The 24,980-nt window shown below is 38.9% G+C and overlaps 1 protein-coding gene across 7 annotated transcripts in view; it reads right to left on the reverse strand.

Moving 5' to 3' along the window:
- Window positions 1-3,818: 3,818 nt before the first annotated feature.
- Window positions 3,819-24,980, reverse strand: part of Pkhd1 (PKHD1 ciliary IPT domain containing fibrocystin/polyductin) — a 453,258-nt gene continuing 432,096 nt past the window's right edge. For all 7 annotated transcript variants that reach the window (XM_060369714.1, XM_060369715.1, XM_060369713.1 and 4 more), the window contains 4 exons: window positions 23,736-23,843; window positions 18,356-18,514; window positions 16,357-16,479; window positions 3,819-4,890 (listed from right to left, as the gene is read on the reverse strand). In XM_060369714.1, the coding sequence (XP_060225697.1) occupies window positions 4,481-4,890; window positions 16,357-16,479; window positions 18,356-18,514; window positions 23,736-23,843 (800 nt within the window). In that variant the 3' untranslated portion in view covers window positions 3,819-4,480. The remainder of the gene's footprint in view (window positions 4,891-16,356; window positions 16,480-18,355; window positions 18,515-23,735; window positions 23,844-24,980) is intronic.

Raw genomic sequence — 24,980 nt, forward strand, 5'->3', positions numbered from 1 at the left:
GGCTGAACCTTCATAAAAAGCACTAAAAAATGAGACAAACGATACTGGCTTCCAATTCCATTTTACCATGCAAAAATATTTATGTATGCATACATTTGACAAATTAACAATAGCCTGCATTTACTGTGTACAAAACGTTTTGAAAGATGCATCCATTGTGAAAAAACTCAGTAAAGCTAAATGACATTTGTATCACCTCACATGTTTATCAGCCTTTTGTGATGAGCATCTCTTAAAAATCTATTCTCAAATATTTTTTTAAATCCTCAGAGCTTTAGTAAACTAATCTCTTGGGAGGAAGGGCATGTTATAAATAGAGCATTAGAAATGAACATAAATAGGTTCTTTGAAATAACACAGGTAAAAGATGTTTATCCTGTCTCTTATTTGGTTAATAGAAGTAGCTGAGAAATATTTGCCTTCATCAGTGGTGAAGTTTAGGGCTGGCTTACAGTGAGCTGTTTAACAGGCTTACTCTAAGTCATGAATGAACTTAGCTTCTTTTCATGTTCCTAATATTTACCCTACTTAACAATCCCTTTCTTTTTTTTAACTTTATTTTTGTTGATACATTTTTTATTTTATTTTTTATATTACTTACAGTTTATTTACTTTGTATCCCAGGTGTAGCCCCCTCCCTCATTCCCTACCAATCTCACCCTACCTCCCTCATCTTCTCCCATGCCCCTCCAAGTCCACTGATAGGGGAGGTCCTCCTCCCCTTCCATCTGACCCTAGCCTATCAGGTCTTATCAGGACTGGCTGCATTGTCTTCCTCTGTGGCCTGGTAAGGCTGCCTAACCCCTCATCGAGAAGTGATCAAAGAGCCAGCCACTGAGTTCATATCAGAGACAGCCCCAGTTCCCCTTACTAGTGTACCCACTTGAACGCTGAGCTTCCATGGGCTACATCTGAGCAGGGGTTCTAGGTTATCTCCATGCATGGTCCTTGGTTGGAGTGTCAGTCTCAGAAAAGACCCCTGGGCCCAGATTTTTTGGTTCTGTTGCTCTCTCCTTGTGGAGCTCCTGTTCCCCTTCAGGTCTTTCTATCTCCCCATTCTTTCATAAGATTCCCTGCATTCTGCCCAAAATTGTCTATGAGTCTCAACATCTGCTTTAATACCCTGAGAATTGAACATCTTACAAGAAGAACATCTCCTTCTTGCTTAGCTTCTTTAAGTGAATAGATTTTAATATTATTATCCTATGTTATATGTCTAATATCCACTTACAAGTGAGTATATACCACATGGATCTTTCTGCTTCTGGAATAACTCATTCAAGATGATCTTTTCTATTTCCCACCTTTTGCCTGTAAATTTCATGATTTCTTTGTTTTTTAATTGTTGAGTAGTATTCCTTTGTGTAAATGTCTCACAATTTCTAGATTCATTCCTCAATTGAAGGACATCTGGGTTGTTTCCAGATTCTGGCTATTATGAGTAAAGCTATTAGAAACATGGTTAAACAACTGTCCTTGTTGTGTACTCTTTTTTTAAGCAGTAAAAACAAGAACCAGCTCAAAACTTTCCTAGCGCAAAAACCATCCTGAACCACAGGAGATGTGGATGAGGAGATAGATTGGAGAAATGGGTACAAATTAGAATCTTAGTAGGTGAATGAGAAGGCTGGCATACAACAAAGTGTCATGGTTGTGTAGATTTCTGATACGGTGTGATGCCATCCATTGAATGAGGGGAAAATAATGAGTTGGAGTAGAGTTTAGCTTTCCACTGACTTCATAGTGACTATTAAGTAACCGACTGACAGTTTTCAGTAGGTATATGGAATAGAGCTCTGTAAAAGTCTAGGCAGAGATTTTTAATGTCAAAGGAAGTCACCTGCCTGATGAAAATGTGATATGAAGTCAGAGAGTAGGGAGCACAGTAACTGATGGCTACTGTTCTATAATTCTTAAACCCCTTAATGTCTGAAGGATTTTTTTCCATGAATATCACGGTTTTTGAGAATCCAGGGTGTGCACTAGAGTTTGCAAAGGCCAATGATTTTATACACTATTTCATTTTATCAAATGAAATAGTTACTGCAATTAATAATTAAATGAGGAAAGGAATATTACGCTGAAGTAGTAGGAGCTTTGTAACTATTTTGTTTCTGAAACAGCTTTGATGTCCTGAAAACATACCTATAAGGATTTATTCTGAGGAAGCTAGATTATAAGTTAAGAGTAAATTTTTATAGTCTAGATTGTCTCATGGTATCTCAGCATGCAATCGTAGTAGATTTAAGTCTCTCAGGGAGCATCAGATTCCATATCTATAATCAGTACAGACCCCTTAGTAGTCAGTACAGACCCACAGTGAAGGGCCACCACCTCAGAACTGGGAGTCTCAGAAACTGGGAGCTTCATGAGATACCGCAAGGATGTTTGAGGAGGAAAGAACCTGAGATAGCTCTGGCAAAACCATGGTGGGAAGAGATATGTTTTCCTGTTGATGATTACTTTATGAGCATACCTCCTACCGATGCTACTTCCAAGCTGCCATTATTTAAGAGTTAGCGATAGAAGATGGTATTTCTTGTCTGTGTTCTGTCTCAGTTGCAGGACAACCCCTTAAGCTCCTTAGCCATTTGGAAAATGGAAAATCCTGGCTTATACTCTGGGAAAATCTGAAAGCATCTCTGTGGAGATTCTCCTTACTTCCATTATCTTTGCTTCACAGTGTCATGCCATAGGCTCTCTGGGAACTAGAATACAGTGACAAGTCAGCTCACTTAAAGAAGTCTTTAGTTTGAACAGAGATGAATGCCGTGCAAATATATGAAGTTAGAGTAGCCTGCACTTTCCTTCTTAAAGCATTGGCTCACCCTTCGCTTTGTCTCCTTTAACAGAATTTCTTTTTTATCTTTTCCTCTTTTTTTAATATTAGTTACAATTTATTAACTTTCTATCCCAGCTGCACCCGCTCCTTCATTCCCTCCCAATACCACCCTCCCTCCCTGACCTCCTCCCTGCCCCTTTCCAAATCCACTGATAGGGGAGGATCTTCTTCCCCTTTCATCTGACCCTGGTTTATCAAGCATCTTCAGGACTGGCTGAAATGTCCTCCTCTGTGGCCTAGCAGGGCTGCTCCTCCCTCGAGGGATGGGGGTCAAAGAGTCTGCCATTGAGTTCATGTCAGAAATAGTCCCTGTTCCCCTTACTAGGGTACCCACTTGGATACAGAGCTACCATGGGCTACATTCGAGCAGGGGTTCTAGGTTATATCCATACATGGTTCTTGGTTGGAGAAACGGACTCAGAAAAAGCCCCTGTGCCCAGGGTCCTTGTGGAGCTCCTGTCCTCTCCAGGTCATATTAACTCCCCCTCCTTTCATATGATTACCTGTACTCTGCTGAAGGTTTGGTTTTGAGTCTTATTATCTGCTTTGGTACACTGCTAGGTAGAGTCTTTCAGAGGCCTTCTGCGGTAGGCTCCTGTCCTGGTACTTTTCTCCTACATCCAATGTCCATCCCATTTGTCTTTCTAAGTGAGGATTGATTATCTTGCCCCTGGTCCTCTTTCTTGTTTATCTTCTTTAAGTGTACAGATTTCCGTATGTTTATCCTATCTTATTGGTCTAGAATTTCAAGAGACCACACTTAGCATGGCCTTTCTATTCTTTTGGGCAGCCATTATACTTGGGTTTGATGGAAACCAAAATCAGTAATCTGATAAATAAGTGAGCTATTAATCCCCTTTACCATTGGGTTATGTTTAGTCTTCAAGGAGAGATTTCTTTTAGTTGTAAGTATGGTCCAAATTATGAAAGAAATGTTGTAAAGTGTAACTATAGTACATAACAAACTTTGCCTACATTTAGTATATCCACATCTTTATTTTTAACTGAAATCCCAACAAAGCCCATGTAACCATAAACATTCATGAGGTACAAACAGTAATATTTGTAATACAGAAAGCTCCCAATAATGACTGAATTTAAACCATGAAATAAAATCTATGAGTGAGATTCATGAAGTTGACTCTGGTTGGGGGTAAGTTTTGGTGTAAGATTTCTCCTGAGAGTTTCTATAGCACTGCAGCTACAACTTCAGCTAACTAAGCCTGTCACGGATCTTTCAGAAGACAAGACTGAAGCACTGGGTGTGTTCACTGTAACAGAAGCTTAATCTCAGTTCCTACTGGCAAAATTTAGTATAGTACAGGTATTATGTTGGCTGCATAGCAACAAGTCTGAATGCAGGAAATTATCAGGCAGTGTTTGAGAGCCTATTATAGGCTCGAATTGGGGAACTGGGTAGGATCACTGATAGGTACAAGAGACATGCTCAGCTTAGTCTATAAGCATATACCTGACTGTATTCTACATTAAATCTAAAAGTTTGAGAGAAAGAGTCTACATCTTCTCTCCATTGTCCAAACATATCAGACTTCTCCTCCCCCATTTGCCATGTACAAATAATTTTGAACACTTTTCCCTTTTCATATAAATACCCACAGTGCTCCATGCCCACAGCTGTCATTGGATAGTCTCTGGTGGAGCTGTTTGGAGGCAGAAGGTCTCAGTGGGAACACAAGGGCCGTCCTCTTGAGACAGCCCCATGCAGCCACTCCCTTTGTTCAGCTGGCTAGGATCCTGACCCTCCTGCCTCCCTTGCCTGAGGTCTGGGCATAACAGGAGCAGCTGATCGCGGCCTGACAGCTGGTATCTGAGCAACCGCTGTTGGGCCTCCTTCCAGTTCCCAGGCTCCTGTGGCCTCAGCTGCTGAGCAGGAGATCCAGGAACACAGGTGATTCTGGGACTGCTCTGGGCAGGTGTAGCTCCTTCCTCTGTGGCAGCACGGTGGCTAACTTTCCTTTTAGACACTCCATCCATTGAGTTTTGGGAAAACTGGTCATGTCTTCCCTGAATGATCTTCATTCTCACATCTATAAAAAGAAACGTAAGGAAGGAATGGGCTTAGTTTTCAATCAGTTGATTACATGAGTTATATATTTGGCTCTCATGACAGCAAAGTCAAACAACAAAATATTGCATAACATCTATTCACCAATTTCCACATAAATTTAGCATCTTTTTCTTTTAAAAATACTATATTTTCCACTCAATTTGTAATTAATATTAGCCATATTTTAAAATGCGATTCTATAATTCTCAGAGGAAAAACACTGATATGGTATTATTAAATTAACAATTGTGTTTAATCATAAACATGGGCCAAATTTAAAATCCATATCACAGCCAAGACTAAAAATCAAACCGCAGAATCAAAAAAAGAAAACTAGTGATTTCCTCCCAGATTTGCTTTAGTAATCTAAATTAACACATAGTACAATTATAAAAGTCAACACATGTTTCCACACTAATTCCACATGTAATTTTTGTCCTTAAAACAATTAATGCATGGAGTGTTATTATCTCTGTGTGTGCTATAATGGAGCCAACACACAAATTAAGTAACTTTCTAAGACCACAAATAAAGCAGGAGCAGGCCTTGTGGAAGAATTCAAGGATTTGGATCTATAGTCTGTGAAGCTGAGACCACCCCAATACTGTGTAAAGATTAGAACAACCACAGGGAACTAAGAAACAAGAATAAGAGTAAAATAAGTCTTGGTGTGCTTTCACTGTCCTCTCCCTACCTGGCTGAGTGATTGTCCTCCTGCTGCTCAGCATCTCATGGCTCTAGCTACATAATTTTATACTGTTCTCAAACGCATGGGACAATGTCATGCATGTTAGAGAACACCTTTCATAGGCCTCATTGTTGACAAAAATGAGATATCTGTCTAAATTCCTGGGAAGTAGATAGTAACACCAGCCTCTCCATTTATTATGCCAATTTTCCTTGCATTTCCCCTCCAATTACCCTCTTTATTCTTCAATGCACACTACAGATAACGTTTTATTAACGGGTACATTATACAGTTCCAATTTGCTGAGAGCTGCCTTTCTATTGCTGTTGTTAGAAGAGAGCCAGAACATCTTTACTCTATCAGGAGAAACAGGGCATGAAGTACCAGTTTCAACATCAATTCATTCTAACAGTGGATTGACAAAATGATGTGAAGATGTGTGAAGGCAATCACACCTATGAATATATGAAGGATGCTTTTTATTCACAGTGGGAAAATGAGAGGAAACCATATTGCTCGTATTGTTGCTGCAGTGTATGGATTAGTATTTAAGAAGCACTATGCTAGTCATAGCTCCTCCATCCACCTTTTCCAGACTCTTGTTGCCTGCCATTTATCTGTAAGAGTCACCTAACCATGGTATGATTCTCTTCCTGAGAACCAGGAACTTCTGGGTTGTGCTAATTTTCCTACAGGGTGTGCAATTCCTCCCAAAAGGAATTCTGGACAGCTCAGCTACATTGATTTATATCTCAATGAATACTAACTGGAGTATCTCACTTGGCCTGTGCCAGTGCCTTTCATTGGTCACTTTCACTGCTGTGGGGGCCCTTTCTTCCTTATAGGTGTTTGAATGCCTTCAAGGGAGGAACTTTTTCCCGTCATCAACTTTGCACAGTCACCATGCCTCTTATGTTACCTGTACCGGACTTGGTATCACCTCTGTAACTACTGTTCTCCCCAGGAGGGAAAGACGGTTTGTCAGCATCAGCAAACAACCGAGGAACAAGAATAATAAATTGTCCTATAGAGGCAGACTTTAAAAGAAAAACGGGTTTTAAATTTTAATCCCTTCATAAAACCAATACCACGACATACCTGAGGAATCAAACACTACAAGTCACTTTTTCTAAACCCATTGAAGATGTTCTTAGTCTGGTTTTGAGAGACCTTCCTTGGAAATCTCTCTGGCCTCTTGTTTTTCAAGTTTGTATCTATTCATAAAAGACTAATGCAAGCCCAGCTTCCTTTTGCAGACCCCTAAACATTTAAAAAAGAATCTCCCATGAATTATTTACATGGTGACTCCAATCAGCAACATACCTGACAGACTCCCCAGCTGAAATGAAAGTTCACAGTGTAAAGGTGCCCAGGGAGGCTGGCCACCTCCCACTGTGAGCTTATAGACAGAACTAAGTCAGCACACATTATGTGTCACTGCCGACATCAGAAGGAATCAGCTCCTTTGATCTTAGACCTCCACAGGAAGCTTAGATCTCAGACAAATTAGATAAAAAATGAATTTATAGCAGATATGTATCCTAAGGCATTCAGCTGAATGTTTGGGTTTTAGGGAAGGGAGGAGAGTGAGTATGAAAACATATGAAACAACATGCCTCCTTGCCATTTCATCCTGGTTGATGGGTCTCTGCCAAAATGGGAACATGACTTCAGATTACCCAACCATGCTTCTTACAATTGGTCATCAGGTGTGATGACACTTCAGGAGGAACAGGCTAAAACATGGGCAAGAGATTGCCCAGTGCTACTAAACTAAGGACTCATTATGCTGAGGACCTTCTGCCTGCATACATAGTTAGCTATAACTTCTCATTCACTCTTAGTCTCTTTGACTTTCAGAACATTCTCAAACAGCAAGCACATGGTATGCCTCTCACTTGTATGGTTTGCTCTGAGTATCCTTCACTAGATGTTTTTCCTTCTTCCCCTCCCTTCCTCCCTCCCTCCCTCCTTTCTGTCTTTCTTTCTTGCTTGATTGATTCCTTCCTTCCTTCTTTCCTGTATTCCCTCCTTCCCTTCCTTCCTCCTTTCTTTCTTTCTTGTTTGCATAATTAATTCCTTCCTTCCTTCCTTCCTTCCTTCCTTCCTTCCTTCCTTTCTTCCTTCCTTTCTTCCCACCCCCCTTTTCTGTCTGTCTTTTTTTAAAGTATGAAAATTAATGTGTAATCCAATTTAAAAATGGGGTACATGTTTTGTAATTGAGAATATTTTGGATATATGCCTAGGAGTAGTATAGCTGGATCTTGAGGAAGCACTATTCCTAATTGTTTGAGAAAGCACAGTACGAATTCCAAAGTGGTTGTAAAGTTTACATTCCCACCAGCAATGGAGGAGGGTTCCCCGTTTACCACATCCTCTCCAGCATGTATTGTTACGTGAGTTTTTGATATTAGCCATTCTGATGGTTGTAAGGTGAAATCTCAGGGTTGTTTTGATTTTGATTTGCACTTCCCTGATAACTAAGGATGTTGAGCATTTCTTTAAGTGTTTCTTGCTCAACCATGTTTGTAAGAGCTTTATTCGTAATAGCCAGAACTTGGGATACTGAAATTGTGGTACATTCACACAATGGAATACTATTCATCAATTAAAAACAAGGAAATCATGAAATGTGCAGGCAAATGGTGGGAACTAGAAAAGATCATCCTGAATGAGGTATCCAAGGAGCAGAATGACACACACTGTATATATTCGCTTATAAGTGGGTATTAGACATTTAACATGGGATAAACGTACTAAAATCTGTACACCTAAAGAAGTTAAGCAAGAAGGAGGACGCGGGGTAAGAGGCTAAACCCTCATTCAGAAAGGCAAATAGGATAGACCTCAGAAGAGGGAGAAAACAGGGAACAGGACAGGAGCCTAACACAGAGAGTCTCTGAAAGACTCTACCCATCAGGGTATTAAAGCAGATGCTGAGACACATAGTCAAACTTTGAGCAGAGTGCAGGGAATCTTATGAAAGAAGGGGAAGATAGAAAGAGCTGGAGGGGACTGGAGCTCCACAAGGAAAGGAACAGAACCAAAAAAATCTGGGCCTAGGAGTCTTCTCTGAGACTGATACTCCAACCAAGGAACATGCACGGAGATAACCTAGAACCCCTGCTTAGATGTAGTCCATGGCAGCTCAGTCTCCAAGTGGGTTCCCCAGTAATGAAAACAGGGGCTGTCTCTGATATGAACTCAGTGGCTGGCTCTCTAATCACTTCACCCTGAGGAGGGAACAGCCTTACCAGGCCACAGAGGAAGACAATGCAGCCAGTCCTGATGAGGCCTGATAGACTAGGGTCAGATGAAGGGGAGGAGGACCTCGCCTATAAGTGGACTGGAGAAGGGGCATGGGAGGAGAAGAAGAAGAAGGGAGGGCAGAATTAGGAAGGGATGAGGGAGGGGGCTACAATTGGGATATGATGTGAATAAATTGTAATAAAATAAAACATTTAAAAAATAAACATTATAAAAAGAAACTTAAGGAGTGTATTCTGGCTGCCAACTCTCATCTGAAGTGTTCATATTTTTCTTTTTCTTTTTAAAATTTATTAATTACAATTTATTCCCTTTGTATCCCAACTGTAGTGCCCTCCCAATCCCTCCATCCCTCTTTTTCACCCATGCCTCTCCAGGAGTCCACTGATAGGGGGCTCCTCCTCCCCATCCATCTGATGAGACCTGATAGACTAGGATCATATTTTTTCTTAACCTGGTTCTGTGTATGATGCTCATTGTTGAACCACTTAAATTCACAATACAGTTGTTTTATATGAGACTCGTGTTGTCTGAAGCTGAAGTCAGGAGAAAGAACTTAATCCATTACTTGTCAGAAAGGCTGGGAACCTTGCCCATGTGTTAGAGACAACAATGTCAATTTCACAAACATAAGTTAGCTGAATAAATTGCCCAAAGACACCGTGGTGGTAGAGTGTCTCCAGTCCAATGAAGTGTAAGGTGCTAGAGGCAGTATGTGAGACATGAAATATGTTTCCTTAAAATACAGATCTAGGTAAATATTATAAATAGTCTAGTTGATTGTTCTATGAATGTTTTCATGTTAACATACAAAGTAACGGGCCTTACCATGTCATTTTCATGCACATGTGTCAGTATTCTTTCCTCTCTTCTATTCCTCTCTAACCTGGAATTCTTTACAGCTCTAACTTGCTTTTACTTTTACCATAAGTTATTTTTCTAAACCCAATTTACCTAAAACGTAATGATGATAGTTAGATAGAAGGAAATAGTTATTTCCATTACTGTACCAATAAATACCTATTAGCACATGACCTTAAGAGTAGTAACATAAAATTTACCTCTCTCCTAGATCATAACATTTCCACAGCTATGGCATCAATTTATGTCATTTATTTTATAAGACTGGCTCTGTCTCACTGGTTCATACTTTACGATGAAATTTTGAACCATCTTTTGCCATTTGACATTGTATAAGGTGATTAAAATGACACTAAATTAAGTTAAAGATCTTTGTAATTATGAAATCTATTTATAAACGCATCACCATGCCATACTCAATTCAAGTGCTTCTTGAAACTGTTTGGCAAATATATACTTTTTAATAGGTTCACAGTATCTTTCAGTAATATCTTTCAAAGCTAACCACATATTTAAGCCACTTTCATCATGCTACCTAACTCCATCCTCCGAGCTTACTGTACTAGTTCATTTTGTGTTGCTGTAAACCAACAAACACACAAACAAACAAACAAAAAACCCTAAGCCAGGGTAACTTTAGAAGGAAAGGGGTCAACTTTAAATGCTAATACCATCTACAAATGGTCTTCAGTGTTGTCTTTTTATTTTAATTTGCATCTGCCTATAGTTCATAATGTCAAAAACATGTCCTAAGAGGATATGACTATATTATTTTTTGTCCTAATTTGAGTAGAAAATCTAATGTTTTATTGTTAGAACAATATTGTGTAGCAATAGAACTTGTCAATTTAGTGCTTATTTTGAAGTTATTTTAAGAAAACAAGTGCTACATTTTAATTATGCTTTTAAAATAGGAAATATTTACTCCCCTTTCTAATGTGATATAGAGATGCTATGAGTGGTTTCTAAATATACTTGCCCTTTCTTGGGAACTTGGTGAAACATTTCTCCTGTCTTTCCCAGTGGTTTTAAATATAATGATTACTATTGTAAAAGAGGTTATGCTTAGAGAAGATATGAATTTATATCAAATGATAAGATAGACACAAATATAACTCTTACATTAAGTAGACAAGAGGGGGGTGTTATCTATTCTTAGATAAAGAAATCTGAAAAGTGTTTCATCTTGAGTTGGGAGAAATGGGAGAATCTAGATATGTGAATACATCTGAGAGCATTTTGAAAGGGGGCCTATGTGGTATACAAGAAATACTGTCACTGAAGATAAAGAAAAGGCTAGGGTCAGATGGAAGGGGGAGAGGACCTCCCCTATCAGTAGACTTGGAGAGGGGCATGGGAGGAGATTAGGTAAGGAGGTGGGATTGGGAGGGAAAGAGGGAGGGGCTACAGCTCAATAAACTGCAATAATAAGGGAATAAGTGAATAAACTCTAATTAAGAAAAAATATAATTACAACTAAAAAATTTTTAAAAAGAAAAAAATATGAAAAGGAAAAGGATGGAAAACAAATGCCACAGAAAAGTAAATGTGGTTGTATTGAAAATATTGTGAAATGAAGCAAGCCAATCAATCAGAAAAAAAGAGGCTGATTTAATAAAAATCAGCAAACAAAAAAGAGGGAAGTGAAAAAAACTGAACTAGGAAAAAAAAAAACAGAACTTTGAGGTGTCTAGCATGGGAGGCATAGGTGTTATGACCAGTTAAGGGAAAAGAAAGAAAGAAAGAAAGAAAGAAAGAAAGAAAGAAAGAAAGAAAGAAAGAAAGAAAGGAAGGAAGGAAGGAAGGAAGGAAGGAAGGAAGGAAATCACAATACAGGTCTGCATTTGATGGCCATGCAAGACTTTTTCTCTGCCATTTATATGAACCATGATTTCTGCACAATGGACAACCAAGCCACTCACAAATGAGATTTGATACAGTATAAAATGATTCAGGACCTAGAATGGCTAAATGCGTCATTCAAAAATAATGTTCTTTTTCCTTTAGCACCCAGTTCCATATCTACATTCTGTAATCACATATTTGTTTCTTGTGGTTTCTTTACACTCCACTGAGAAACACCAGTCTCTAACTGTCCCTGAAATTAAGTCAGCAAAATTTGATGTGAGACAGAGAAGCAGACAACAGCTCACTGAAACTGCACAATGGGACTTTGATAATGTAGTAAATTAATATTTAATATTATGGAGAGAGGAAGACTAAAGTTCACTACTTCATTCTACCGCGTTTTCATCCACCTGTAGCAAAGACTAGGAAGACCTTCTTGCAGGGTTTCTAACTCTTGATATCTTGCCATTTTGAACCAAATAATTTCTGTTGTGGGCTTTGATACCAGGCATCATGTTATCTTCAGTACCCTTCATCTCCACACACTGTCAACAGTGATCTTGCCTTTACCAAGTCCTGGTCAGAAAGTTTCTCCACACATTGCAAATGTCATTTAAAGCATATGTCATTGACTGGCCTTAGAATTCTATTAGTGGGGGAATGACTAGGACATACTACTTTTTTTTTTTAATGTATTGAGACCTTTTTATTCTTTTTTATTTTTGAAATTTTTTAATTTTTTATATCTTTATATTTTTTTCTTTATTAATTACACTTTATTCACTTTGTATCCCCCCTGTGTTTCTCTCCCTCCTCCTGTCCCAATCCCTCCCTTCCTCCACCCTCTGCATGCATGCCCCTCCCCAAGTCCACTGATAGGGGAGGTCTTCTTTTCCTTCCTTCTGATCCTAGTCAATTAGGTCTCATCAGGAGTGGCTGCATTGTCTTCTTCTGTGGCCTGGTAATGCTGCTTCCCCCTCAGGGGGAGGTAATTAAAGAGCAGGCCAATCAGTTCATGTCAGAGACAGTCCCTGTTCCTATTACAATGGAACCCACTTGGATACTGAACTGCCATGGGCTACATCTCTGCAGGGGTCTTAGGTTATCTCCATGCATAGTCCTTGGTTGGAATAGCAGTCTCAGGAAAGACCCCTGTGCTCAGATATTTTGGTCCTGTTGCTCTCCTTGTGGAGATCCTGTCCTCTCCAGATCTTACTGTTTCCCACTTCTTTCCTAAGATTCCCTGCACTCTGCCCAAAGGCTGCCCATAAGTCTCAGCATCTACATTAATAGTCTGCAGGGTAGAGCTTTGCAGAGGTCCTCTGTGTCAGGATCCTGACTTGTTCCCTCTTTTCTCCTTCTTCTGATGTCATTCACTTTATTCACTTTGTATCCCCCCATAAGCCCCTCTTTTTTCCCTCCCAATCCAACCCTCCCTCCCCCTTCTTCATGCATGCTCCTCCCCAAGTCCACAGATGTAGCCCATGGCAGTTTAGTGTCCAAGTCAGTTACACAGTAATGGGAAGAGGGACTGCCTCTGATATAATCTGATTGGCCTGCTCTTTGATCACCTCCCCGTGAGGGGGGGAGTAGCCTTACCAGGCCACAGAAGATGACAATGCAGCCACTCCTGATGAGATCTGATAGACTAAGATCAGAAGGAAGGAGAGGAGGACATACTGCTTTTTAATTTTGCAACTGGGACCCTTCTCTGCAAGACCATGTCCGTTGCCATATCAAGGGGACAAAATTGCTGTGGCAGAGAACTACTGTCCTTGGGAAAGAAGAAATCACAAACAAAGAGTTTGTCAAGGCCATATCTCCTACTTTGGAGACACATATTCAGGGTTTCTTAATTTAATAAGAAAAACATTCCCTTTTAATTTAAATATGGAAATAAAGACCTCTTTAGCAGGCCCGAGCATTACATACAGGTCTTGACCCTTTCCATTCCCTTGCCCTTGCTAAACTGTTAGGCTACATTCCAAGAGCTATCCCCTAAGTTTTATTTACCTTATTTGGTCACTGGCTCATTCTTGAGACAAAACACCAAGGTTCAACAATCCGAATTCATTATTTGACTACACTGGCTAAACAGTCCAAATCAGGTCTTACAAACTTATCCTCACACAGACTTCCCCCTTTCTTCTTAAAATCCCACTTCTAAAAGCAACAACAAAAATAACTACTGATGGCTGTCTGCCTTTGTCTGATCCAGAGACAACCTACCCTGACCCCACCCCACCCCACCTTCCTGTTCCAGCTTATACCACCAGGGTAATAAATATTCTTTTTGCTGAGAATTTGGTGTCCGGATATGTCATATACAGATTCCAGGGGACACAATCCCTTACAGAAAGACTAGGAAAAGCTGTATGAAGAATAAATGTGGAGCAGCTAAGAGTTTCAATTGAAAGAGTATTTGAGCAAAATAACAAGGGGTTAGGTGATCCCAAACTGAGTGAATGTTGTAGAGTAAGAAGAAAACCCAAAAATACATAACACATGGTTATTTCATTATATGCTATGATTTGTCCTGTGATCGTTGCTGTTATTGTCATAATTGATACACAACTTGTGTAACAGCCCTAACTGTGAGAAGTGTTATCATGACAGTTTTACTAGGCTAGAAACTGAAAGACATGGGGATGTTAGTTATAAAGCTTGAAGACAGAATTTCTGTCAAAAGGGACATTCAGAACGAAACTCAGTCTGTACAGCTCCATGGTTCCACACCCACAAATGTCCCATCCTCCTACTCTTACAAATCTTACAAGGAAGATTTGTTAACTCTGAGTAGAAGAGAAGCCTTATATATGAACTGAAAAGATGGCGTCAGCGTGTCTAAACTTTTGGCAGTGGTGCATTCTAAGGGCTCTATTCTTCCCACTTCACTCCTTTCTTCCACTCTTGCATCCATGACATAATGAGTTCAGTATCTAAATTTGGGAGTAAGACTCAGCCCATCATCTAAATAGTCTTCAGCACTGAGAGATTCCATAGGGCAGAAAGGGATTGGTGAGCAAGAAAGCCAACTACTTTATTAGTAAATGCCAAAAGTTTGAAAACACAGAGGAAAACAGAAATATGTAAATAGTGGAGTAAAATCAAACCTACTTAAATCTTTTAATAATTAGGCGGTTTTGGAAATGATGTTTTTAAGATTGAGACAAAGCTTGGAATATAAGGAAATAAAGCTAGCATGATCCTAAGGGAAGGCTCAGCTAACACATCTATTTTTAACTTGGATGTCCTAATAAAATGGCCTCTTTGATGTTTCCATCTCTCCAGTCTAAACTGATCCCCAGAAGCCCTATTTCTTGTCTCATTCCTGATAATTTATTAATAAACTACCCCATAAAACCCAGCCATTGTGGAACATTTAATAACATTAATTTTAGCAAGGAGACTATGAGCCGTGTAGATAACCATATTAGGTTAGATGCGAGCACAGCATTGCCCTAGCCATTTGCTGAGGATGTAGCTGAGGATGAGCTGTGAGAGTCAGAAGGCAATTTCAAACAAACCCTGAATCTGTGTTCAAGAGAGTACAAGAAGCTTTCCTATTTAAGAGGTGGATAGGCACCCAAGATCCAAATAGCTTGATGTAGCATCTGCAAAGAATTTTTGCGTCCTGTTCTGTCTCTCCAATCTTCACACTATCATAGCCCCGCTTCATTCCTACTTTCATTGTTATCATCATCATTGTTATTATTATTATTACCTTCATTTTATTGTTGTTTAGTATAGTTCGAGCAACTGTGCTCTATTCCTAGCTAATAAAAAAAAAAAACAAACTTGTATTTCTTCTATGGGAAATAATGGCACATTCAGATAAGCTGCTATGTGTAAATGTAAGAATACACATGGACACACAACACATGGACACACACACTAGGACACACACATGCACTCACCTGCATGCACACACAACTGAAAATCTCATTCAAATATACTTTTTAGACTGACGGATTTTACTTAAATATGAACTCAGAACCACTAAAACCACTACTCCTTTTCTATTATAAAATATGTTATTTGCCTCTTATGAAAATTGGAATTGTTTTTCTATTTAGAACATATGTTTTGAAACGTTTCAGAGTCATGGAAATTATGTGCATGCTTTTTTGAATACACAGCCTCCATACTTGGCAAGTCCATGTGCTCTGGTCATTTTATTCCTATTGTGCACCCTTAAGTAGGCTAAAAGGCAGACTTTTGTTTGAGGCAAAGACTCAGTTTTCTCTGCTTCACATCAATTCTAATGGTAACTTAACTGTGGAACCAGTAAAGCACATACCGCAGCCCAGCACATGATACATGCTGCAAACAGTACCAGGAAACAACAAAGCAGGGTTGAGCAATACTGACTCACTTCTTGAAGGTTCTACACTAAATCTAATTTGCACAGTGGGCATTTGGCAACTACACCCTGTGCTTTTCCAAATTCAACAGGGCTGCCAAATTGGCAGCTTTGCAACAGCTAAGGGAAAGATTATATGCCTACACTCTGGCTTTCCCCTTTCTCTGTTAAACAAACTCAAATGTGAAACCAATAATCTTTTTCTAAGAAAAGATATATAAACGTCAGTTCAAATAACTGGCTACTAGCTGAGTAAATCAGATGGATCTGTGTCTTCTTGCACTGGGGTATTATTTAATTAAGAAAAAATAATGAAAAACCAAAGAAAAGGCTATAAACTAAACCACTTCACAATGTAACTTCAGGAAAGGAGCAGCTGCCATGCCATTGTTGAGTGGCCTTCCCTGCTTCCTGCTTACCTTCTCCCATCACACCATCTTCTTTTGGTGTCTTTACTTGTAGTCCTCGGTGTTTGGAAGAGATATGGGTTTTCTTCTTTTGATCCTTAGCCTGGGACTCAGATATGTCTTCTGGTTTTATTTCTGTATTGATGCAAAAAGAAGTGTTATTTTTCCTTTTGTTTTGTCAGACTAAAAAAACAAACAAACAAACAAAAAACCTACTTTCTTAAAAATTTACAATGAGGGCCTAAATGTGAAGGTGTTTCTCTCATTCATGTCTTTTCAATAATGATTGTGATATGTATTTAACAGAATATGTATGATGTGTCTAGAGCTTAAGGAATGATGATATAAAACACAGTGATCACTAACTTTATGATATAAAATGGTATTGTCTGATACATTAGCAGCCACACATTGCTTTGGAATGCTTGAGACATAATCATTTTAAGTTGAGATGGATTATAAATTGAAAATACACACATGCTTGATTTGGGAAAAAGCAAAATATCCAATTATTTTGTATTCACTATACATTGAACTAATATTTTGGATATTTAGGATGGACACTAATTAGAAAATTTCTATATAAATATACACATATATGAGCATACATATACATCACAAAACACCGACACAAACATAAAAACACATATAAACGTGTAAACCCAGGCATACAGAAATACTCATATGCAGCTGTACATACAGACTGTAGATACATACAAGTAGAACATAGATAGAACTTTGGGTTTAGACACTAAACAAAATAGAAATTCAATTCAGCACATTACAGGCAATGCAGTTCAGAACCCCTTTGAGACTATACTCTTTTTAGAAAGATAAAAATTTTTCTAATAGATTATCCAGTCCTGATCCCCACCATGGGGCAAGAGACAAGGTCTCCAGGCTGAATTCTATTCAGAAATTCTCTTCACCAATTCAGTGTCCTCTCAAATAGCCCTTGAAAGTCCAAACACAGTGAATGTCCCAGTGGTCAGGCCAGGCCACACCCACTGTGGTTCCTGTATTTGGATCTTATCCTTTTGCCTTTACTTATTGTGGTACTTTTTAGATAATTATTGTTTAAGGTGGTAGTTTCATCCTGGCTCATCCCTTCATGAAGAGCCGTTCAATTCATTCAAAGGTCCGTGCTGTGAGGCTTGGATGTAAATAAAAGATTTTTCAACGATACATCTGCTAAACCAGAGGATAAAATAAGAAGTTCTGTTAGAGACTGTCCCTCAGAGTGCATGATTTTGCCTACCTGACAATTCTGCTTCTCGGGAAAATGATCAAAGCTATTTGTAACTTCTCCCTGCTAAGGAAAACCATCAGCACTTGCTCTTCTCCTTCTAAGAGTTGCCTCTATGTTTTCCTTCCTTTGAGTCTCACAGTTATGTTCCCAAGACAGAGCCTTAAGGCTGTGTCACTTGAACACCTGATCATCCTGTCTCCACCTCTGGAATGTGAGTACTGGGATTATAGATGGGACACATTATGCCCAGTATTGTGAGGTACTTGGACTCAAACACAGAGCTTCCTGCATGCTCTGGTACCATAGTGTTAGTGACCTGCATTCCTGATCTAGCCCACTACCATGCCTCTGCCAGGGTTGCCAGCAAAGACTAGGCTGTGGAGCCAATCTCCATTACTGCATGTGACAGTACAGGTTACTAACCCTTACAGGACCTCACCTGCCACACCCACACTGTAGGAATAATAGTCACTACCTCTGCCATTAAGATGTTTAAGGAATTAATAAACTTATTTATCTAAGGTACTTAGAACCTGTTCAGTAGTGAGTATGTAATAAATGTGATCACTTATTGTAGCTGCTATTATTAAGGATTAGGTAATCCTTCCCTTTATCATTTTAATTGAAATGGTAGGTTCCATACAGTTGTATAAATCACAAAAGGTCATAAAATTTCTCTTTGAAGACACGAAAGTCATGAATATATTTATTACACATAATTACTTCAGACATTTCATCAACACCCTCCCCCAAACCACCTACTTCTGTTTTTGCTTTTCTTAAACCAGCAGCAAATGAGACAGCTGAGAGCCAGCCAGGACACCACTGAGCACAGAGACAAGGCTAAGGTGATGGTTGATCTCTCCTTGCCGACAGCAGGCAGGACAGCAAAGGTTTTGGATCGAGCTGTCAAATTGGTACCTGTTTGGGAAGGAAAAACAGTCCCCAAGGATACATTAAGATATCAAAAATACCAGAACCCCAAGAGAGGCAGCCTGGCTGTTTCTCCTGGTGGTTCGTGTTCCTGCTGCTGCTTCCGCTGTTGCTAGTTTGCCTAGTGGTTGAAAGAAAAGAGACAGGAAGAAGAAATTAGAGATATCCTGACAAGACTTAGATTGGACTTGCCCAAGGAACTCAACTCTCCTAATCATCAGGAAGTAGTTTAATATCTCAACACCCTCCCTCCCCACTAACCTTCTGTTTCTCCTACCTGGTGTTAGGAACAAATATAAAAATTTACAAATTAAGGTTTAGTTAAACTTAAATTGGTTTAAAGTGTTCATCACACCAGGGTTGTATTGTCTGCCAATACAGTGCTAACAGACTTCTCAAAGTTAAGCACATTGCTATCAGGAGAACTGGGGAGTATCTGTAAATACTGCTGCTTGGGCTGAGGAGGGGGGTGCAAAATTGGGGGTTTCTCACTGAGAGAGAGCATTTCTAAGAATTATCTGAAACCATATATTTTCACTAGATTAAAAGTTTTGGTTCTGAACCCATTGCTATGTATTGAAAAAGGCACAAACAAATTTGCTTAGGAACATTTAAAAAATGTAGATGCAAATGTTTCTGGTAGTTTTGGTCATAACTGCACAAACTCAGAATATACTCAAATGTCCTTCAAAAGGAGGGTAAATGGTTGATCTATTGAACTGACTGCCTGCCTACTCAGCCAAAAAGAGAAAATGATTAAGAAATGGGTAAAGAGAGGGTGATAAATAACCTCTAATACCTGAAATTAAAATCAAATGTGATGTTCTGAAGGAAGCCCATGGTGGATGGACGCTGTATGAATCCGTTTATAGAATATTCTAAAAAGGACCAAACTATGGAGACAGAGAACACATCGGTGTTTGCCAGTGAGAAAGAGGCTGAGATGTTTACACTAACAGGACAGAACCCTCTGGAGTAATGAAAATTATCTGTATTTTGATTGTTTGCTACTTACAAGAATCTTCACATGTATTCTAAGTCGTAAGACCCAGAAATGGCTCCTTTAACCAAAAATATATTTGAAAATTACATTTAAAAAAAAAGGCCTCTGAAAGGCTCTGCCCTGCAGACTATCAAAGCAGATGCTGAGACTTATGGGCAACCTTTGGGCAGAGTGCAGGGAATCTTATGTAAGAAGTGGGAAAGAGTAAGATCTGGAGAGGACAGGAACCCCACAGGAGAGCAACAGAACCAGAAAATTTGAACACAGGAGTCTTCCCAGAGACTCATACTCCAACCAAGTACCAGGCATGGAGATAACCTAGAACCCCTGCACAGATGTAGCCCATGACAGTTTAGTGTCCAAGTGGGTTCCATAGTAATGGGAAGAGGGACTGCCTCTGACATAATCTGATTGGCCTGCTCTTTGATCACCTCCCCCTGAGGGGGGAGCCGCCTTACCAGGCCACAGAAGATGACAATGCAACCACTCCTGATGTGATCTGATAGACTTTGTATCCTCCCATAAGCCCCCTCTCCTGATCCCACCCTCCCTCCCCCTTCTTCACACATGCCCCTCCCCAAGTCCACTGATAGGGGAGGTCCTCCTCTCCTTCCTTCTGATCTTAGTCTATCAGATCACATCAGGAGTCCCCTATCAGTGGACTTGGGGAGGGGCATGTGTGAAGAAGGGGGAGGGAGGGTGGGATCAGAAGAGGGGGCTTATGGGAGGATACAAAGTGAATAAAGTGTAATTAATAAAATAAAATTAAATTAAAGCCTACAGACTCAGAAGGATATGTTAATTATGAAGATGGTTATATGAAAGGACATTCATCAGAATTTATCACATAGTATGCTTTACGTTTTTAACCATTATCAATTATTCTAAATATTAAAAATAAAAATTCAGAATGATTATTTGCTGGTGATCATGGCTTACAGCTGGCCTTTTTTTCAAGTAGCTATTTCAAAACAAATCTCTCATAAGAAACAGTTGCTATTTTTCTCTACTCAAAGATACATCATGTATTTCTGTGCTGTGGTTTCCTTGGGTGAACCTTACAATTTGTTTGGAAGCCACAATTAGATATTGGATGCCTTGATTATGGACTCACTCACCTCCAGTGAGTCCAGAGCTGCTATAATAACATCAGATACAGTGGCTCTCATTTGCAAGCATGTAGCTTACACCTGAGCTAAGTTCAGCTGGTTTATGCTCAATACCTGCTTGGCAGAAGCATCTGCCTAAGGTTAATTACCATAGAGAGACAGGGGGTGGGGGGATGGATTTTACCAGGTACTCCGAGTCATACAAAAATCTTAATTAATTTTCTTACCCATTGTCCCCATTTTTATTAGTAATGATGATTCTAATTCTCTCATTCTTATTTAAGATGTTAAGAGCTAGTAAATGACTCAGTATATATATATGACAAGTATTTATAAAAATGTTATAAATATGACAAATATTTATAAAAAATCACAATGGAGTACTTTCAAAAAAATAACACAAATGAATATGATGAGGGAAAACACTCTGAAGAAGAAGTGGTCTGAAGGCGACATCAAAGACCCAGCACATTCATCAACAAAAACAGGAGAGGAAATTTTGGTGTGAATGATTAGAGACCAGGGAACTTTTGATAGGCATTAATCACTAGGCAAAATAGTCTAAATAAGGTAGAAACCCCTGGCTTTTTAACAATATAATCTTAAAAGTAATCTCAATGTGCTCACTCTTCCACATGCAAATATTTGTTTGTGATTGGCATTTCCATATCCTGGAGATATATTGCTCAAATATATTCACCTAATCAGAATTTCTGTCCCTCAGAAACTCAGGTTCTAGTAGGGGACCTAGCACACAAGCTATAGACAAACAAGAAAAGTGCATGCGAACTATAATGGTCAATGCTGTGAAGAAAACTAAAGTTAAGGCAGAAGACTGAATTACTAGCAGTGGGGTGTCAGGAGGAGGTATTGTAGACTGGGTAGTCCAAATAGGGCCCTCTGAGGATAAAACTTTTGAAAAGAAACTTGATGAGTATGTCATGTGAATTTCCTTAGATTATAGGGCAAAAACAGTTTATGGCTCCCCATGATTCATTTAAGAGTTTCATGGCTCCAGGTAGTGGGGAGAAGAGCCACAGCTCAGACGATAGCAACAAATGTGGAAAGACCAGGTGGAAAGCCAAAAGCACTAACCTGCAGCCACCACCATCAGCTAACAGAGTCTCAGAAAGGGCATATGTGTTTCAGGTGTATTTGTTAATACATAGGAAGTACTCAAGAAAATCCTGTTCAGACACACAAGTTCTCTTTAACTTCTCAGCTCCTCTATGACTACATTTCTAAAACAAAAATGACTATTTGTCATCTTACCCAAGAAATTAGAGAGTTCAACAGGGAAAATGATTGTATGTTCTTTGCTTGATTTACATACAAATGAAATACCAATGTTGATTACATATGAAGGCTGCTTAGTAGCATTTTATCAGTGGACACTGCTGGTACACTGAAATTTGAAATGTGTCACTCTTAGGATCAGTACCTTTATCAACATGATGTTAATACCGATTAAAGAAGCAGAGGGTATTCAATGATTTCTTTTGGTTTTGTTTTGTTTAAGCTTCTATCTATCCTAATCTAAATCTTGTATAAATCTCCTTATGCAGATCCTTGCCTCACAGACCCAACTTTGACAAACATTTAATAATAACATTTAAGAATAGTTTAGGAAAAACATTCAAGGGCATTTCTAATCTACAGGCTTTAAGAAGGAAGAAAAAATGAAACAGTAGTTTACCAGTGAAATGTCAAGATCATATGTGGTTCTGGAAATTTGTTGTTAACAATTCTTACATTTGATTTTATAGTTTATTCCTTAAAATACCCTTGATGAAGCATGTGGTGAGTCATAGTTAACCACTGAGAAAACTAAAGGACAAAAATAATTTTAAAATGTCAGACAAACCTAGGACAAAGTACTTAGGGCCCTGCAAACCTGACCCTTTAAAAACATATATTCAAAAACTCAAGCTTTAGGCAAAAATTCTCGCATCCAGAGAATGAGCATGCTTCTCCATGAATCGGTGCACATCTTTAGATAGATTCATAGGTTAAAAAAATATCTGGCTCATAAAACTAATACCTGATGATTTCATATTTCAAAATATAGATCTTTTGCTAAGAAAAATGTTTTTAAACTTGGAATTAGGCAAATTAATTGAAGATCTTCCTCACACTATATTGAATTATTTTCAAGCAAGATTTGTCAAATTCCTTCCAGTATATTTCATTTTACAAATTGAGATCTTAGTATATACTGTCTAAGCTTGTCTCTCAAGCTCCTGGGCTTAAGCAATATTCTGGGTTCAGTCTCAGGAACATCTGTGTTTACCAAACACAGGCTAGTATTTAAAATTTTTGTGCTCTGGTTTGTTAATTTGGAGAAGAGTAATAATTTACAAATAACTTTTGTAAATTTATAGGTATAAATGATATCTGTGGACATGTAACTCAAAGACTGTGGCTTTCTTTCTCTATATCCCTTTCAGTGTATCTCTACATGACAGTTTAGCTCAAATAATTTCTAGAATACCATTGCTATTGTCCTGGTTCCCTCACTAATAAGTTAAACTACTTATAGGCAAGTGTTCATTGTGCATTTTCATCTGAGACACACTCAGTGTTTTAGAAGAGAGATATTTTCAAATGATTATGAAGGATAACTGAATAGGTTCACAATTTATTCATGCCTTCTATAAGTATCTTTGGGTACTGAAATACCAACAGGTATTGTTTTCGTTTTCCATGTGGAAAAAATGAGAGAAACAGGACACAAGGATTTGGGCTCATAATATTCAACAGCCCAATTGCCTCATGAGTTTCTAATGAATGTAACTCACATAGAAAAAAAAAAAAAGAAAGAGAGAAAGGAAGAGAAGGAGAGAGAAAGAGGGAAGACATAAAATATATGCTAACATAACACCTGCAGAAAAAAATATAGATTTAATGTCTTGTTCATTACACACTAACCTCAATTTATATAGGAGCTCTTTCTTTTTATACTTCATGGTATGCCCAATCATCTTGTTCTCTAAACTATGATGGCTTCTTAATCATGAAAGGGGTTACTCCAGTCAAAAAGGAAAGGGGTTACTTTTTCAGAGAATACAGACATAAAAGAATATTGTGCTGAAAATACCTGGAGGGAAAGTAACAGTGAAAACAAAGCGCCAGTTTGATCCAGAGACCAAGACAGCCAATCTTGAGAAGCGCACGTAGCCATCCCGTGTTTCCACCCTGGTACACCCTGGAAACGAACAGAAAACCAAAGCTAGGTGTTAGTTTGTTCAACCAGAACAATGTCTTTAATTCTTCTCTGGAGACAGGAAATTGAATAATAAAGCAAAAATGTTTCAAAGCAATTTCAGAAAAAAAAATCATAGAAACTGTTGCTCTATAGTACAACTTAAGATCAGGGATGGAGATACCTCCAGAAGATCTTTTATTGTAGAGGATTGTTTTAGCAATTCTGGGTTTCTTGTTATTCCATATGAAGTTGAGAATTTTCCTTTCCAGGTCTGTAAAGAATTGTGTTGGTAATTTGATGGGCATTGCATTGAATCTGTAGATTGCTTTTGGTAAGATGGCCATTTTTACTATGTTAATCCTACCAAGCCATGAGCATGGGAGATCTTTCCATCTTCTCATATCTTCTTCTAATTCTTTCTTCAGAGATTTGAAATTTTTTTCATACAAGTCTTTGACTTCCTTGGTTAGGGTTACTCCGAGGTACCTTATGTCATTTGTGGCTATTGTGAAGGGTGTTGTTTCCTTAATTTCTTTCTCAGCCCTTTTGTCTTTTGTATACAGGAGGGCTACTGATTTTTTTGAGTTAATTTTGTATCCTGCCACTTTGCTGAAGGTGTTTATCAGCTGTAGGAGTTCCCTGGTAGAGTTTTTGGGGTCACTCACGTGAGAATTTTTCCTGCGCTGCAAATCTGTCTAAACAATTGTCGAGCTATATTTTAGGTAATTGGACTGGAGAATTCGATACTACGATGGAGCAGCTGAGAGTGGCCATTGTCACAGTAAATTCTACCGGAGTGGACGCAGGACTAGCCACAGGATTATCAACATGGATTGCTGCAGCCATGAATCATCTGAAGGAATGGGCGGGCATGGGAGTGTTAGCAGGCCTTCTGGTGTTGGTCTCCTTGGTTTGCCTGTGGTATATATGCAAGATTAGAGTCTCACAACAGTGTGATGCAGCCATGATCATTCAGGCCTTTACAGCCATTGAAGCAGGACATTCTCCCCAAGCATGGTTGGATACCATAAAAAGCTAAAATGATACGCTCAGGATGCGAGGCTAAGCACTGCACTCAGGGTCAGCCGCTTTGGACCCAGAGAAGAGCATGTCTGATTGCATGCGGGTTGATGCCCC

The sequence above is a fragment of the Meriones unguiculatus genome, chromosome 16 (genome assembly GCF_030254825.1).
Source record: "Meriones unguiculatus strain TT.TT164.6M chromosome 16, Bangor_MerUng_6.1, whole genome shotgun sequence".
Taxonomy (NCBI): domain Eukaryota; kingdom Metazoa; phylum Chordata; class Mammalia; order Rodentia; family Muridae; genus Meriones; species Meriones unguiculatus.